The sequence below is a fragment of the Leptonychotes weddellii genome, chromosome 5, assembly GCF_054177405.1.
Source record: "Leptonychotes weddellii isolate Sample4059 chromosome 5, ASM5417740v2, whole genome shotgun sequence".
Taxonomy (NCBI): Eukaryota; Metazoa; Chordata; class Mammalia; order Carnivora; family Phocidae; genus Leptonychotes; species Leptonychotes weddellii.
In genome coordinates, this window is record NC_138373.1 from 73913954 (window position 1) to 73930674 (window position 16721).

A 16721-nucleotide genomic window follows, 5' to 3' on the forward strand; every position below is an offset into this window, starting at 1 on the left:
CAGGAGAGACCCCCATGGCCTGTGATTTTTCCCATGAAGGGAAGTGAGAACATACTGAATGAGTGCCCCATTAAAGTTTGGTTTGGTCATGTGATTTGCTTTAGCCAATAGAATACAAATGGAAGTTATATACTTTTTATTTTAGCCAAAGCTTTAAGAGCCCTTGCTTGATTCAGCTATTTCTCTTTCCCCTCTCCCATGAGAATAGTTTATCCTCATACAATACTTTGAGGGAGGGTCTGTTATTCCCATTTCATTGTGAGGAATCTGAAGCAGAGAGGTTAAGTAACTGCCCTCCTTACTCAGTTGGTGAGGCATGGATAGAGTCTGAATTTGTCTCTAGGCAATCTGGTCCCTGCGTCTGGACTTTAATCACTGCACAATACTGCCTGTCTCCAACACATTCTTTTACTCCAATCATTTTAGTCTCTTGTGAAGTCCATTTTTGATGTCTTAGCTTAGGGACAAAGACTAATATTTCCGGTTTCCTCTCAAAAAATATTTATGCCTTCCTAGTTACTAATCAATACAACTTACTTATCTCTCTCTAAGCAAAGGTTTCCTAGACCAATGGATGAGTTTTTTCTTGAGGTCTCTCAAAACTATTGTAAGTTTTTCCGTTTGACTTTATATCTAATATCCACAGCTGAACTATAAGTAGATTTGTTACACATCTGTAGTCTTCACATTATTTAAAATAATAGAACTCTTCATGTGAACATGTAATTAATATTTGATAAGTAAGTGATTGAACAAATGATAGCTTGACCAGAAACACATGTTTATTCAACAAGCTTTTTTGAAGTCTGTTTCACAGAGACAAACAACTCCATTTCTTTTAAATAGAAGTACAAGACAGGGAATCCGGCAAAATATGTAGCTTAAATATGGTCCTCAAACATTGCTGTGCTCTGCATCTATGGAGAAAAGAGAAACATAGGAAGGTTGTAGGGTTTCCTCAGGAATATTCCCTCAGTTGAGCCTGGGCAGCAGAGTGGGCTAGAACAGAGGTTGGCACACTTTTGCTGTGAGGCCACATGGTAAATATTTTGGACATTGCAGGCCATGTGGCTTACATCATAGCTACTCAACTTTTGAAAGCAGCTATTGAAAATAATGTAATGAGCATGGCTCTGTTCCAATAAAAACTTCATTTACAAAAATAGATGTTGGGCTAGACTTTGTCTGAAGGAAACAAATTAGCTGTGATGTAAAATGTTGCCTCTTAACGATAGCTATCCTACTAACAAACAAGCAAACAACACTTATTGACTTTACTGATAATGGTGTGAATATCTGCTATTGGAGTCTACCTACAGAGTAAGTGCTCTTCTCCAGTTTTCTCTTTGTGTGAGAATGTGCCCTATGGACTGTCTTGGGTCTAGAAGGAGACTTGTAGAGAATTTTAAATTTAGAAGAAAGTTTAGGGAGTGTAGTTAATGTGGAATGATGGTGGTCCTGGCGTGTGACCTCTTAACTACGCTGCAGGGGGCGATGTACTCAGCAATGGCCGACTCATCTGAAAGAATTGTTGGATGAAAGGAGAGAAAAAAAAAGATATCTATAAACTGGAGCCCATATTAAGTTTGTTCACTTTACTTTTGAAGAAAAGTACATCATATCAGGATTGTCAAAACTGCATAAATACACAAGTGTTGAACAGGATAGTTAAAATATCTATATTCTAACACTCATTTGTCATAAACTGCTTTTTCTTGTTACATTATCTTTTTATGTGTATTACATTCTCTATGTCTCTAAACTATTTGAGAGCAGGGACCAAATGTTATCTTTCTTTTTAAATTTCTAAGTTTCTGACTCCATAGATACTGATAAATTTGTTCCGTTCATAGTTTCTACACTATGTATCTCAGAGCAAAGAGACAAATAGATGTACTACTGACTGAATGGACTAAAACTAGGATCTACTGTAACAACAGAATCCATTTCTTGGGTCTGGGTTGAGATTCTTTAGTTGCTTCAGTTTCCTTTGACTTACCTGTCTCATAGTAATCATAGACTTTAACAGTCACTGGCTTGAGGTCTCTTACTGGGATGTCTTGCAGAACCATGAAGGAAAAGCTGAGTGTCTGATTTGTTACCTAAGAGGAAAAGTGGGAGTAATGAACAGGCTAGAAAGCCTCCTTCCCTCTTCCTTGAGTAAATTATATTCTTTATGGTTCTCAGATTCTTATGCACTAGTGTCTTTTAGGTGAGCAAACATTTATGGATGACAAGATGGGTTTTATTTTTTTATTTTTAAAAATATTTATTCAGTTATTTTAGAGAGAGAGAGAGAGAGAAAGAGAGAGTGCGTGTGAGCAGGGGGAGGGGCAGAGGGAGAGGGAGAGTCCCAAGCAGACTCCCCACTGAGCCTGAAGCGCAGTGTGGGGCTGGATCTCATGACCCTGAGATCACGACCTGAGCCACCCAGGTGCTCCCAAGATCTGCTTTAAACAAAACTTTGGAAACACTTTACCATGAACAAAATTCCCCTGATTTTCTCTTAAACAACTGAGACAATCCATATTCTCTTGTAGTCTTCTGTATGAGATTAACTCTCTGGGCCCATGGGAATGGTTTCTAAGATGCAGAGACTTGGCTTTGTACCATTTGTAATTATTAAACTAGTCTTTTTGTGTGCTTAGATAAATCACTCCCTTTGCTTTATAGTCAGATTTGAAGATATTCATGAGGTCTACATTTTATATTCTCTTATATAGTGATATATTAGAATGTTTACAGTATCATTGATCAACCACCATGTGGTATATTTATTCTTTTGCGGGAGGTCTTTAAAATAACAGACACAATAAACCTTTTGTTCTAGTTCATAGAAATTCTCATTTTCCAACTTTAACATAATAAAAGAGAACAAAAGACTCCATGGGTCTAAAAGGAGATTTTTATTCTCTTAGAATAAAGGAACTTTCTGGAAGAGTGCTATTAATTACCACTTTCCTCATACTACTTATTTTCTAGTGAAGAGATTCCCTTAAAAAGATCACCAGTATGTATAGTGTCAGCCAAAATGTCAGAGCTCTTACCTGTTCCACATAAATGAGGACATGGTTATTGCTTACTTCTATCCTGCTCACATGGCTGGATCTTTCAAGCTGAGGAAAATTAGAAAATTTAAAAAGTTAGAAAATGAGAGCAGATTGTAGTAAGGGACAAATGTCCAAATGATGTCAGGATAATCATTTTCATGGTTAAATAGCCAGGGTACATTAAAGATATAAAAGATGGGTGAGGGGGAAGAATCAGATTTGGATACAGGCGTCAACATTGTCATGTCTTGACTGTGAAAAAATCTTCTGGCTTTCTATGAAGAGACGGTAGCCAGGTATTTTCAGATCAGGCTTTCCACCATGCTTCAGTATCCAGGTAACACATTAGACCCTCTGACATCTGTGATGATTCTAGTTCATATTGACTTTATCATTGCCAATTTTTTTAGAGCATATCAGCCAATTTGGTACTTCATCATAGTCTGTCTTTCTAGCCTTGTGATGGTAAAATAACGTTTCATGCCTATGTGCTTTAAATCCCTAACTAGACTGTGGATGGCTCAAGGACAGGGACTCCTCTCGTGTTTCTCTAGTATCATACAAGTCCCTCAGCTTAGAGACAAATAAGCAATTATTGAATTGAATTTTCTGGGTTTGGGAAAAATATTTCGTGAGGCAGGTTGCTATTGATAAGGCTTTGATATTGGTATGGTCTTAGTTTGAAGATACAGAGCGTCCTTTTGTATGAGATCTATTAGGCTTAAAATACACCTACCATTTTTACTGTTGGTTTCAAGGGGATAAAACCAGACACCATCTTCACATCAACAATCACCATATTGGAGACAGAACGGCTCCCTGTGTAACTGTAGTGTCAAAGGAAAAAGGAGTAAGGGCTTTGTATGTGAAAGAAAGCCAGAGTCCGTCTTTTAAGACCTACCATAAATGTGCCTATCATCATGAAGTTTTCTATAACATTATAACTCCTAGAAATCTCTGTTCTTTGGACATGTATGACATTGATGTTTGGAACCCTGAATGTACATCAGATCTATGGCTTACTAAAATCATAGATGTTTAGGTCCCAATCCAAAACTATCAAATCAGAGTCTCTGAGAATGGAGCTTGGTAATCTGCATTCATTAACACATTGCCAATTTTTGGACACTCCATTTATACTATACATTTGTTATTTAGTAGGTATTACTTTTTTATTTTTTTTAAAGATTTATTTATTTATTTGAGAGAGCGAGAATGAGAGAGAGAGAGAGAGTACATGAGAGGGGGGAGGGTTAGAGGGAGAAGCACGCTCCTCGCTGAGCAGGGAGCCCGATGTGGGACTCGATCCAGGGACTCCAGGATCATGACCTGAGCCGAAGGCAGTCACTTAACCAACTGAGCCACCCAGGCGCCCTACTTTTCTTTCTTTCTTTTTTTTTTTTTAAAGATTTTATTTATTTATTTGACAGAGAGCTACACAGCGAGAGAGGGAACACAAGCAGGGGGAGTGGGAGAGGGAGAAGCAGGCTTCCCGCTGAGCAGGGAGCCTGATTGGGGGCTCGATCCCAGGACCCTGGGATCATGACCTGAGCCGAAGGCAGACGCTTAACGACTGAGTCACCCAGGCCAGGTGCCCTACTTTTCTATTTTTAGTTAACTTGAATGCAGCATGTTTCCAGAGAGGCTCCAAAGTGTTGTGAGATCAGATAGACTTATACTTTATACTTTGAATAAATTGATGTTTACTAATTAGGTTGGCTATCTGAAACATGATTTGTTTTACAATATCAATATTATTAGTTGTAGATACATAGTATTATATGCTGCTATGTTTTCTTAGGATTCCTATAAGTTGTTTTTTTTTATGAAAATTTATTTATTTATTTTAGAGAGAGAGCATGCACGAGCAGGGGGCAGGGGTGCAGAGGGAGAGAGAATCTGAAGCAGACTCTGTGCCGAGCACAGAGCCTGACACAAGGCTAGATCTCACAACCTCAAGATAATGACCTGAACCAAGAGTTGGATGCTCATCTGACTGAGCCACCAGGTGCCCCAAATTCCTATAAGTTTTTGATGGGTTATTATAGAGTAATTTCTATATTTTATATTTAATTTATACCTCTATTTAATATTAGCATTTGCTATTTATATATTTGATTAGAAAAATAATAAAATAGAATTTAATTATTCAGAAAAGGTAAGGAAGACTTAATTCAACCTAAAATAAAAATCCTTGTGGAAAGTAATTTATTCTTCAGCATTGAGTTGAACAAAAATTAGTGTAAAAGTAGGAATTTATTAGAACATTTGAAGAGTCTACATTTTTTTATTTGAAAGTTTAAGACCAAACTTTGCTTTTAAATACTTTTAAAGTATTACTGAGGGGTGCCTGGATGGCTCAGTCGTTAAGCATCAGCCTTCGGCTCAGGTCATGATCCCAGGATCCTGGGATCAAGCCGGGCATCGAGCTCCCTGCTCCGCAGGAAGCCTGCTTCTCCTACTCCCCCTGCTTGTGTTCCCTCTCTTGCTGTCTCCCTCTCTGTCAAAAAATAAATAAAAAAATCTTAAAAAAATAAAGTATTACTTAAACTTTAAGACAAAAAAATTGCTAGAGAAAAGGATCACTCTGTAATGATACAAGGCTAACTTCATTAGTAGATATATCAATTTTAAATTACATTCACCTAACAGCAAAGGTTCCAAATATATTCTTAATTACTGAAGGTTCCAGGTAGCTTTTAGACTCAGCATTAGGTGGTTCAGTCGGAAGTCTTACCTGACATTCAGTGAGATCTGGAAGCTGGTGTGAACTTTGGGTGCATCACAAGTATGGGGTACAGTCTGTACCTTCAAGGCAAATCGGGAGTCCTCCTTCTCTGGAAGAATATTGTATTTCATGGATGTCTGTGGAACAGCAAGCACAGCATCAGTCTCTCTCCTTACCTGGGGCTCCTCACTTTTCCATCATTCAACTTCTCCCGATTTGCCCTTCATTTGTCCAAGAAAGAGAGATCAGAGCTCCCTTTTCATTTGATAAGGTTAAAATTTCAAGAGTCTCACCTGAAGATACACACATCTGTCACTGTTATGGAATATTCCCCAGGCAGCTCTGGCAATGAGACCTGATGCAGCAACAGGAGGTTGCTGTCGTCCACTTGGAGATTTGTGACAAATGCCTGTGAATTCTGGATGGTCACCTGGGCAGCTTTCTCAGTCCTGGTGAAGGTGGCTGTTCCATATCTGGTTAAAGCCTGGAGAGCCACCACTGTGTCCTGGAAAAGACAAGTGGAGAACCCACCCCCACAGAGTAAGTTTTTGGTAGCAGGGATTTTCCACCAAAGTCTGTGTTGGTTACCACAAGGGGAGGCTGGCGTTTTCCCCCTGAAGTATACACCTACTCATTGTTTTTCCCTCTTCTCTACCTTCAGGCATCATCAAAGTTATGCTATTGTTTCTGCAAATGAAATACAAGATTATTGATGCCAATTAGCCTTGCCATTTATTTTCCCTTATATTGATTTTGTCCTAAGGGATTATTCTCTCTATCTGGAAGTTGCATCCTGCTCTTTCTTATCAAGAGTCCTCTTGGCTGTATCTTTTAAAAATTGGGTTGAGGGGCACCTGGGTGGCTCAGTTGTTAAGCATCTGCCTTCGGCTCAGGTCATGATCCCAAGGTCCTGGGATCGAGCCCCGCATCGGGCTCCCTGCTCTGGGGAAGCCTGCTTCTCCCTCTCCCACTCCCCCTGCTTGTGTTCCTGCTCTAACTGTCTCTCTCTGTCAAATAAATAAAATCTAAAAAAAAAAATTGGGTTGAAAATTAAGAAGTTAGGAAAGAGAGTGACTGGTGTTAATGTAGATAGAAGAGTGAGAGAAATTGGTGATGAGTGGTGATATGAGACAGTTGAACTTTCCCAACTCTCTTTTCCTTTTTTATACAGCTTATTTTCATTCCCTGCACCTAATTTCTCTGAAAAAGAGAAGTTTTACTATGTCCATCCTAAATATTGAAAGAGGATTGTAGGAGCAAAAACCCAGACTCTCTGGATGTTTAGCACAAAAGAAAAATTCCAAGAACTTCAGCTTTGAAAAAAAAATCAGTTTAAAGGGGAAGTCAGAAGGGAGTTCACCGGGCAGGTAGAAAGGATTGGAGAGCCTGAACAGGACTTCTCAATCATTCTATGAAGATCAACATGAACTCTACTTGGTCCACTTTCCTTTTAATCGTACAATTTTCTGGCTCACCTTAGAGGATTTCTTGTTGGAAGAATCCTACAGATGTAGTCTGGAGCCTAGAACACTGATTCTTTTTTTTTTTTTAAGATTTATTTTATTTATTTGAGGTGGGGGAGGGGCATAGGGAGAGGGAGAGATAATCCTAAGCAGACTTCTGGCTAAGTGTGGAGCTCGATATGGGGCTCGATCTTATGACCCTGAGATCATGACCTGAGCTGAAATCAAGTGTTGAAGGCTCAGGTGACTAGGCCACCCAGGTGCCCCTAGAACACTGATTCTTAACCAAGAGCGATTTTACCTTGTCTTAACTGGGATCAGGGTGTTATTGGCATCTAGTGGAGAGAGAACAGGGCTGCTGCTAAACATCTTAAGGATCCAGGACAGCCCCTCACAACAGTAATTATCTGACCCAAAATGTCAAGAGCAGTGATATTCAAAAACCCTAGAGTGTGGCCAATGACCAATGTGTATAAGCTTTAGAGAGGAATGATGTTTATGGTAAGTAGCCAAATCGATAGGATGTTAACATAGTTCTTAGGGAAAAGTGTTTTTGGGGAATGTCTTAGATCTCTTTACTTCATATTCCCACTGTCTTCAAATATCCCTAAATAACTCTCCCAAGATGTAATGGTCTCTTCTCTTTTCCTTGTTAACTGTTGTGTTTTTCAAGCTTTCCCATGTGCCATGTGAATCTAGAGTCTTGAGAAGACTATTTGGGAAACACAGACCTGAGTGGAGGAGAAGCCCCCCTGGGAATTCTGTTGCTTTGTGATCCACTTCACGATGTGCGAGGCAGAAGTCAGCTCCTCTGAGGTCGGGGCAGACTGGGCCATGAGGTAAGCCAGGAGCACATAGGATGTCATTTCCACCTCAGCTGAGGGAGCTGGGGGTTGGTAAAAATGCCCCACTGGTGCCCTGGGTTTCTGAGGTCGCTCCCAGTGGACTGAGTTATCTTAGGGGTGAGAAAAAGGAGAGAATCCTAATTACCAGTAGATGATACGTGAATACACATTTGTATCATATGGAGCTGAAGATAGTACAGAGAAGTAATGTCCTCTCTGTCATAAGCCCTGCAAATTCACTAACTCACATTTCCATGCTAAAGTTGGCTTAGTCTTGTGGGGATAAGTTGAAGAATGTTGTTGAAGGAGGAAGCATAGAGCATCTTTATCAGTTTCTCAAATATTATTTTAATTGAGTCAGGGGAAGGGAAAAGTGACAGAGAGTTCTCTGGAGAGACATTTCCTGGAAACTGAAGAATAAATTGGAATATAAAACCTACCTATTGATCTCAGAGGACTTTTGTGATAATCTCTGGCAAATAGAGATAAAAACACTTTGGAAATGTTATTTCACTTCCTTTAGTATGGTTTTTGGTTGTGCCTCTTTTCTTTTCTTTTTTTTTTTTTTAAAGATTTTATTTATTTATTCATGAGAGACAGAGAGATTGAGAGAGAGGCAGAGGGAGAAGCAGGCTCCCAAGGAGCAGGGAGCCCGATGTGGGACTTGATCCCAGGACGCTGGGATCATGACCTGAGCCGAAGGCAGACGCTTAACCATCTGAGCCACCCAGGCGCCCGGTTGTGCCTCTTTTCATCCAAGTAGGGAGACAGATACCATGTGAAGTATATATAAATTAAATTAGAGAGAGCATGAGGGGAGGGGCAGAGGGAGAGGGAGAATCTCAAGCCGACTCCCTGCTGAGTGGGGTGCCTGACATGGGGCTCGATCCCACAAACCTGAGCCGAAATCAAGAGTCAGAAGCTTAACTGACTGAGCCACCCAGACACTCAAGAAGACATTTTTACAAGAGGTGCTCTGATTTCACAATATACGAGTTGGCTAAGGAATTCCAGATGAAGCTTGTTACTTTCGTTGGAAATATAACCCTCCTCTTTTTGTAGTATCAGTGTAAATGAAAGGGGAAATTTTTTACCATTTTCTCTCACCTTCTTTCACAGCTTCCTCATCAAGAGAGTTCAGTATTTCTCTCTTCTTATCCTGGTTTCCCACTAGAGCAAAAGCATAGGCCCACAATGCCTTGGTGTAGCTATGGCTCCCACGTGTCCCCTCCTTTGCTGTGTTCCAGGCCGTCTCCAGGCAGAACAGGGCATTGCGAATAACAGGGTGCTGCAAGGACAAAGAGGTAATGATGTCAGATTAGGGTAAGTAGAGGATGGAGGAAACCCTGAGTTGGATATTGTTTGACAGAAGTCATTCGTGGTTGTCAGCCAGCCAGGTAGACAGCCAGATAGCCACGATATTGAAATTGAAAAAAATGTTTTAAATCTCTTAGCTTTATTGTTAAGTCTTAAAAGAATAAGGCTAGTGAGCCTGTGGTTTTTGGATTAGTTTTGGTACATAGTCCAAGGGCATGGCTAAGCAAGTATAAGTTCCCTTTAGTGGATTAATTGAAGAGCTTATCTAGCTGAGAAATGCCTCAGCATTGAGCAAAAGGAAAGTTGAGACTTGGCTTGTAGTAGGTGGTGTTCCAGACATCAGGCCTGTAGGTTCCATGGTAGGAAATGGGATTGAGGTGAACCTTACAGTGACTGGAAGAGGAATCTCCAGAAGAGCAATAGTAATGTAGGCTGAAAGGGTCACTTCATCTTTTACTCCTCCCTGTGGGATGGGGGGTGGGGAGGGGAGAGAGAGAGAGAGAGAGAGGGAATTTTTATTAATTCTACTCTCAAATTTTAGTATATTCTCTACTGCTGTTTCATGGGGACCCTTCTCAGGATCTGTCTCTATTAAGCAAAATAACATCCTCATGCAAAGCACCGTTTCTTTCTCCTCTATAATTTTCAGGTTTAATATTATATTCCTTCCCTGATGCCCTCTCACACTGCTGGACTTCATCTTTGCAATTTCTCTGTGCCTTCCTTCTCCCCTCACCTTTGGAGGAATGTTAGTATTGGTGTATCATGAGGTTCAGGATAAGTACTCAGAACACCTCACCTTAATGGCATTGTTGAGGAGTGACCCAGAGCTCCTGAAACAGCCATTGTCCTTCTGCCTTTGGGAGAGCCACATGAGGGCTTGGGTGATGTGTGCTTCATCGATAAAGATGTAGGTTCGAGCCTGGGAAAAAGTCTTCAGTACAAAGGCCGTGAGCCTGAAGGGTGAGGGAGAGTGGGGTGCTGTTTTCCATACAGCACCCTAACACTGTTTCGCACACATAGACTCCTTTTCCCCCCAGTGCACCCTCATGAGAGTCAGTGAGCTATCACTAAGAGTTTGGAGACTATTTCTGTTAACCTGGCAGCTTCCATATTCTTTTTGCTTAGCTACAGCATGTTGTTAAATACATTACCAATTGGTCCCTGCTTCCTAAAGCATTTCTGTGTCACTTTAGAGATTCAGGTGTCTCCTAGTGTTCTTGGGTTGTTATGATATTTGCTCTCACATTCTGGGCTTTCTGTATTTATTTCTTTTTCACAGATTTCTTATCTTCTCTTCTGCAGCTAATACTCTAATGAACTAACTACTTTGAATGTCTTGCTTCAGTAAATATTTCCCTCCACATCACCCAGCCCCTCCACCACTTTCTGGGTCATTGATTTACACTTGTTTTCCTGTTTGGTCAGACTTATTCAAGACAGATAGATACATAGAGAGATAGATGAGCAGATGGACAGACAGGTAGATAGATGGGGTGGATGGATGGATAGACGGATGGATGGAGAGACAGAAGACAGACGGATGGATAAACAGAGAGAGAGAGACACACACACACACACACACAGAGTCATCTAGTACAAGGTAGTAAAGTACACTTAGTTTTTCTAGCCCATTTCTAGCATCTCTCAGTGCTGAGAAAAAACTTAAGAGGGAAAATCACTAACTTACAATGGTCCCTTAGGAACATGAGAAAGAAAAGATGCTTGGTGTATTAGATGTAAAAAGATTCAACTTCCAAGTGTTCTCAGTTCTGCCATTTATTAGTTGTTTATACCAGAGACATTTATTTATCCATGCTGAATGTCATTTCCTCCTTTGTAAAAAGAAGTGAATTGCTCTCACTTGACAGGATTGTTTTAAGAATTAAATAGGCTAATATATGTACGTGCTGTGAATTCATAGTTGAAACTCAGAATAGATTTTCTTTTCTTACCAACTGTTACCTTGGTTCCTTCCATATTGTTCCCCAAAGGTGCTATAGGAACCATCTTGGTGTTTGTAGTTGAGCTGTCTCTGGTAACCTGGAATGAAAGGTTCAAGTAGTTCAAGAAGTGTTAGAAAAAGGCAGGCCACCCATAGGTGCAGGCTGATGCATCCAGAAGCCACAGACATCGTATGGTCTCTTATCTGACATAGTTTTAGGAACACTATGGATATGTCACAACACAACATCCTATTAAATGGTGGGAAAATTGTCATTTTCACAAAAATCACCATCATTAGCTTAATATCTGGTAATATAATTCAGGTTTAATCGGGAAAAGTCTCAGAGTAACAAAGTAAACTTTTCTTTGACTCACCACTGGTAAGATAGCCAAGGGCCTTGGACTTGGATCTCTGGAGTCAACTGTTGGGTTTCATTCAGATAGTTCAAGACATAGATGTTAGGAGCAAACAGGACCATGTTTTGTTCTCCACAGCCATAGGGCATCTGGAGGAGATTCTGTATATTGTGCACGGCAGAACCTAGTATGTCACCTAGGGGATGTGAAAGATTAAATGTCAGAGTAATTTCAGCCCCTAAGTAGACCAACATTATTAAAGACAAATTATTTTCATATTTAGAGTCATGGACACCATCATTTAGGCAAGAAGAAATTTATATTTAGAGAGTGAGACTTCCAGAATTCTAATAGAAATAGATGCTATTAATAAATTGAGATTTAAAACACAAATATTGGGGCACCTGGGTGGCTCAGTGAGTTGAGCATCTGACTCTTGGTTTCAGCTCAGGTCATGATCTCAGGGTTGTAAGCCGCGCATCAGACTCCATGCTCAGCGGGGAGTCTGCTTGAAGATTCTCCCCCTCTGCCCCTCCCCCTACTCTCTCTCTCAAATAAATAAATAAATCTTAAAAAAACCCCACAAATACATAGATATATGTATATAGATTCAGATGTATGATGGCTGCTCTTTTGTCCCGAGTTTCCCGGGTGCAAGATGACTCACCCAAAACTGAGAAAGAGGCTCTGGCAGATTCTTTGACCACATTTGGTGGGAGCTTCAGGGATAACTGCTCAGATATTTCAGTACCTTTGGAAACAGACAACCCATATCAAAGTATGACATCTCTTATAGCAATACAATGTAGTGGTTGGGAGGGGGCTTCAGAGCCACACTTACTAGCTCTGTACCTTGGACACATTACTTAACCTCCTCATAGTCTAACTTGCTCATGTGCTGATTCAGTGGAAGAATGCATGTAAAACATGTGTGCATTAGAATAGCCTCTGCAACATGTGAAGTCTGCATACATGTGAGCAGTTATTATTATGGTTATTATTATATTTAGCGGTATTATTATGTCTCCTTCAGGAACCCTGGGTCCGAGGAATAAGGACTCTGGCTTATGATGAGATCACCTTTAATTGTCCAGCTCTTCTTGGCACAGAATGACTTCCAGAGTCCTTTCCCCTCTCACTTTACTATGTTCTGGGTAGCTGTGCATGGTGGCTCTCTCTAAAAGAAGCTTGGGAACTGGTGGGGCATATAGTTCTTTGATCTGATTGTCTAATTCTCTGATTTTATACTTTAAATTGGTCCTTCTTGAAAGACAAGAACAGTGTCATATACACTACAAATGTAGAACTAATACTAATGTGGCAATGTAACTTAAAAGCTACAGTTGTTTCTTAATGATATGATAAAGCCCTAATGTAAAGTGTTTTTTTTTGCCATGAAACATTTTTTTCAGTAAGATGAATACAAAGTGACCCCCGTTTCATCATCAACTGTTTTAGAGAATATCACTGTCATTCAATCTTATAATGACTTTGCTGTCTTTCTACCTAGATTATGACACTCTAAGCTACTATATCCTTATTGGTTCATGAGCAGCCCCTGGGCTATGGAGGTAAAGGCTAAATGTGAACTGAGCAAGTATTAGTCTTGTCTGCACCCCTAAGCCACGTTTACCCACACTCTTGGGCTCAGTGTCCTCTTGTGTAAAATGCATATAAAGAAATACTTATTGCTAAAATTTAAGGGAACATTCTAAAGATAAAGGGAGATAAAATGTAGGGACATGCATTGTAACTTGACATACATATCCCTGTGGGGCATTATTCTCACTATGATTATGAAGATGGACTCTTACCAGAAGTGCAAGTCATAGAGTTGAAAGTCTTTTCTTGTTCAATACCTTCAGGCTCAAGTGAAAAAAAAAAAGAAAAGGGATAAATGTCCAGGTTTTTGAAGGACAACCGCAGATTCATTGCTTTGAAGGGTGGGGTTTACACTAAACAATCTTAACATCCTACTTATTATCAAATTACTATAAATCCATAAAACTCTGAAGAACCATGGAGACCAGCAGAGGAGAAAATGAGGGATAATAAGGAAAGAGAATCAAAGGTACAAAGTGTGAGAAATAAATGAATCTTAGAAGAGATGAAGAAGTCAGGAAAAGGGACTAGCTCTGAAATCATTCATGAGAAAAAGTATTTATGATAAGCTAACAAGGTTAGCTAAAAATTTTACTATAATACTTTTAGGACAGGAAATTCCATTAGTCTTATCAGGTGGATTGTGTGGGTACGGTATTAATTATTCTTTGTTAGCTCAAGAATATGGCCATACTGTTTCTCACTGTTACTATTGTTAGGGTCTCAGAAAAATACTGAAGTGGTCCAGACTGACTTACCTCCACCAACAGGATTTTGACGACTGTTTCTTTTCTCCCAATCTCAGGGACCTCAGCAACCTCATTTCCACACAGCTTTGGGGACTGCACCGCCTCTGCACAGACTGAGAAGTTCACATTCCCTGAAACAAAGAATGTAGAAAAAAAAATGTGCATCCATCTTGATAGCAGTCCAAGCCATCCCTAATAGCTGAAAATGACTTTGTGCTCTGTGATCACCTTGAAGGGCTGCACTTTAAACTTACTACTGGCTGGAATAGGAAATAAAGCTGGAAAAAACTCAAAGCTAGACACTGAGCGATCAGTGCCCAAGTACAGTGACTGTGGGGCCCAAGTGCTATGGGAGTACTGGGAGGAGACCGTTGTGGCTAGAAATCAAAAGAAGAAAAAAAACTAACCTTATGGAATTATATTTGTGTGAAACAAAAAAGCGAATGTGATGTAAGTAGTGTTCAGATACCCACCACCCCTGTTGATTGGAGAACCTTTTGGGGGAATGTCACTCACCCAGAGTTTTAGGAGTTATTGTCCAAGACAGGGTTTGCCGCTCATTTGCACAGATGCAATAGGATTCTTTTCCCTTCTCATTTTGGGATTGTAGGAAGGCTGGAGAAGCTTTCAGTTCCACACTGACCTATCATTTGCAAGGGAGGCAGAGGGAGAGAAATTATCAGAATATGGAGAGACAATGAATACACAGAATTGGGGCCACATATGAGATGTTGCTCTAAATTGTGACTTGGAAAAAATGATGTCATGTAAGCTCATTCATGCTTTGAGAAGTATGAGAATGGCAATTATATAACTCAAGGATGATTACTTACTAGGAGGATCTGGCCTTTGCATTAGGGTAAATTGGAGAAATCTACAGATGTGGAAGCAGTGGGTAGGAGGGAAAAGCAGCAGTGGTATATTGCCCATGGGAGCACTACCTACTGGTTTCTGCTGGTTGGTTCCTACCTCTCATGTAGATTTTTTCCCTGACTCCCTTCTTTCTTACCTTTTCCCACTTCCTGCAACATTCATCACATGTCTACTATGTACAAGGCATAGCAAATTATGAAGAGTATGTAAGAAGTTCTTACCTCGAAGATATTGTGTTATGAAGGGGATAATCTATATGCACAACTGTGACAAAGTTTACAAAGAAATATGTGCTGTAAGAGAAGTTACAAGCATATTGTGGGAGTTTAGAGATGGGAGTCCTTAAAGAATGACACTCATGGGATTAATAAAACTGAGTTTTGTGTCAGCATCAAGAATTTTCTTGGCAAAAAGCCTATCCCATGGTAGAGGATGCTGTAAGATTCAGGAAATTTTTAAAAAATGCATGTGATTTTATTTATTCATTTGACAGAGAGAGAGAGAGCACAAGCAGGGGGAGCGGCAGAGAGAGAGGGAGAAGCAGGTTCTCCCCTGAGCAGAGAGCCCCACATGGGGCTCAATCCCAGGGCCCTGGGATCATGACCTGAGCCAAAGGCAGACACTTAACCCACTGAGCCACCCAAATAATACAATATATGTTAAAAAAAAGAAGAAGAAGAAGATAGCAGGAGGGGAAGAATGAAGGGGGGGGAATCGGAGGGGGAGACGAACCATGAGAGATGATGGACTCTGAAAAACAAACTGAGGGTTCTAGAGGGGAGGGGGATGGGAGGATGGGTTAGCCTGGTGATGGGTATTAAAGAGGGCACGTTCTGCATGGAGCACTGGGTGTTATACGCAAACATTGAATCATGGAACACTACATCAAAAACTAATGTAATGTATGGTGATTAACATACCAATAAAAAATTTAAAAAATGCATGTGATTTGGAGATCCATGATTTCAGTACCTGTAGCTCAAACGTTGTTGTGTTACCTTTCTGATCATGTCCTGCTTGCTTAGCACAAACAATGCTAGTGCATAATTCCCAGAATTATCCACAGTCTTGGGAACAGAATCAGGAGCTGAGGGACCGAAGAAGTCTTTGATTCTATCCACCCTTTCAATCTACCTTCATTTTCCTTACTCGGATACATTTGGGAAGGTAGTTGAGGACGGTGGCCTTGAGTGTGAAGGCCTCTCCTTGGTAGGGCATTGTGAGCTCCACAAAGAAGGGCTGGAAGGCTCGGAGGGAGGCGGGAAGAGAGAGACCAAGTCCAGTGTCATTGGACAGGCAGAGGGCCCCTGCCTTCCACTCCGTGATGGTATCAGGAACTGTTACTCCCACTTCAGCCACTCCTAAGGAGCTGGGGAAGATAGAGATGTGAAGAACAGAAAGTGAGCAGGTGAAACATCTCTTCTTAAGTGAGAATCAATATGTGCACATGTGTACACTAGGTTATGTATTGGGAAACTGAGTTGGGAAAACAAAAGGTACTAAATGCTGCCTCTTTCCCTTATCAATATGTCTGTACCTTAAAGAAAAATATTTGAATGTAATTCAGTTTGGTCCTTAAACTCCCCTCACTGTTGTGTGATCTCATAAACCAGCATACTTAAGAATCATGATCCAAAAAGCAAACCATTACATTTACATAGCTTGATGTGTTTATGTGCATGTTCAAATCTTGTTTATGGAAGGCTCCCCCAATGGCATTAGGCAATCTAGCATTTGGATACTTTTAGTACCCATGTCTGTTTTCTGGCAGTCTCAGGAATAATTCTTTT

At 40.4% G+C, this 16721-nt stretch overlaps 1 protein-coding gene across 1 annotated transcript in view; it reads right to left on the minus strand.

The window, feature by feature from the left end:
* Positions 1 to 1436: 1436 nt before the first annotated feature.
* Positions 1437 to 16721, minus strand: part of LOC102744722 (pregnancy zone protein-like) — a 43755-nt gene continuing 28470 nt past the window's right edge. Inside the window, 19 exon segments of the mRNA XM_081818930.1 lie at positions 1437 to 1519; positions 2000 to 2102; positions 3048 to 3116; positions 3787 to 3877; positions 5788 to 5915; positions 6072 to 6091; positions 6094 to 6283; positions 7973 to 8196; positions 9194 to 9374; positions 9792 to 9866; positions 10203 to 10359; positions 11359 to 11446; positions 11726 to 11756; positions 11758 to 11903; positions 12375 to 12458; positions 13522 to 13573; positions 14068 to 14189; positions 14575 to 14701; positions 16081 to 16300. Of these exon segments, the coding sequence (XP_081675056.1) occupies positions 1437 to 1519; positions 2000 to 2102; positions 3048 to 3116; positions 3787 to 3877; positions 5788 to 5915; positions 6072 to 6091; positions 6094 to 6283; positions 7973 to 8196; positions 9194 to 9374; positions 9792 to 9866; positions 10203 to 10359; positions 11359 to 11446; positions 11726 to 11756; positions 11758 to 11903; positions 12375 to 12458; positions 13522 to 13573; positions 14068 to 14189; positions 14575 to 14701; positions 16081 to 16300 (2191 nt within the window).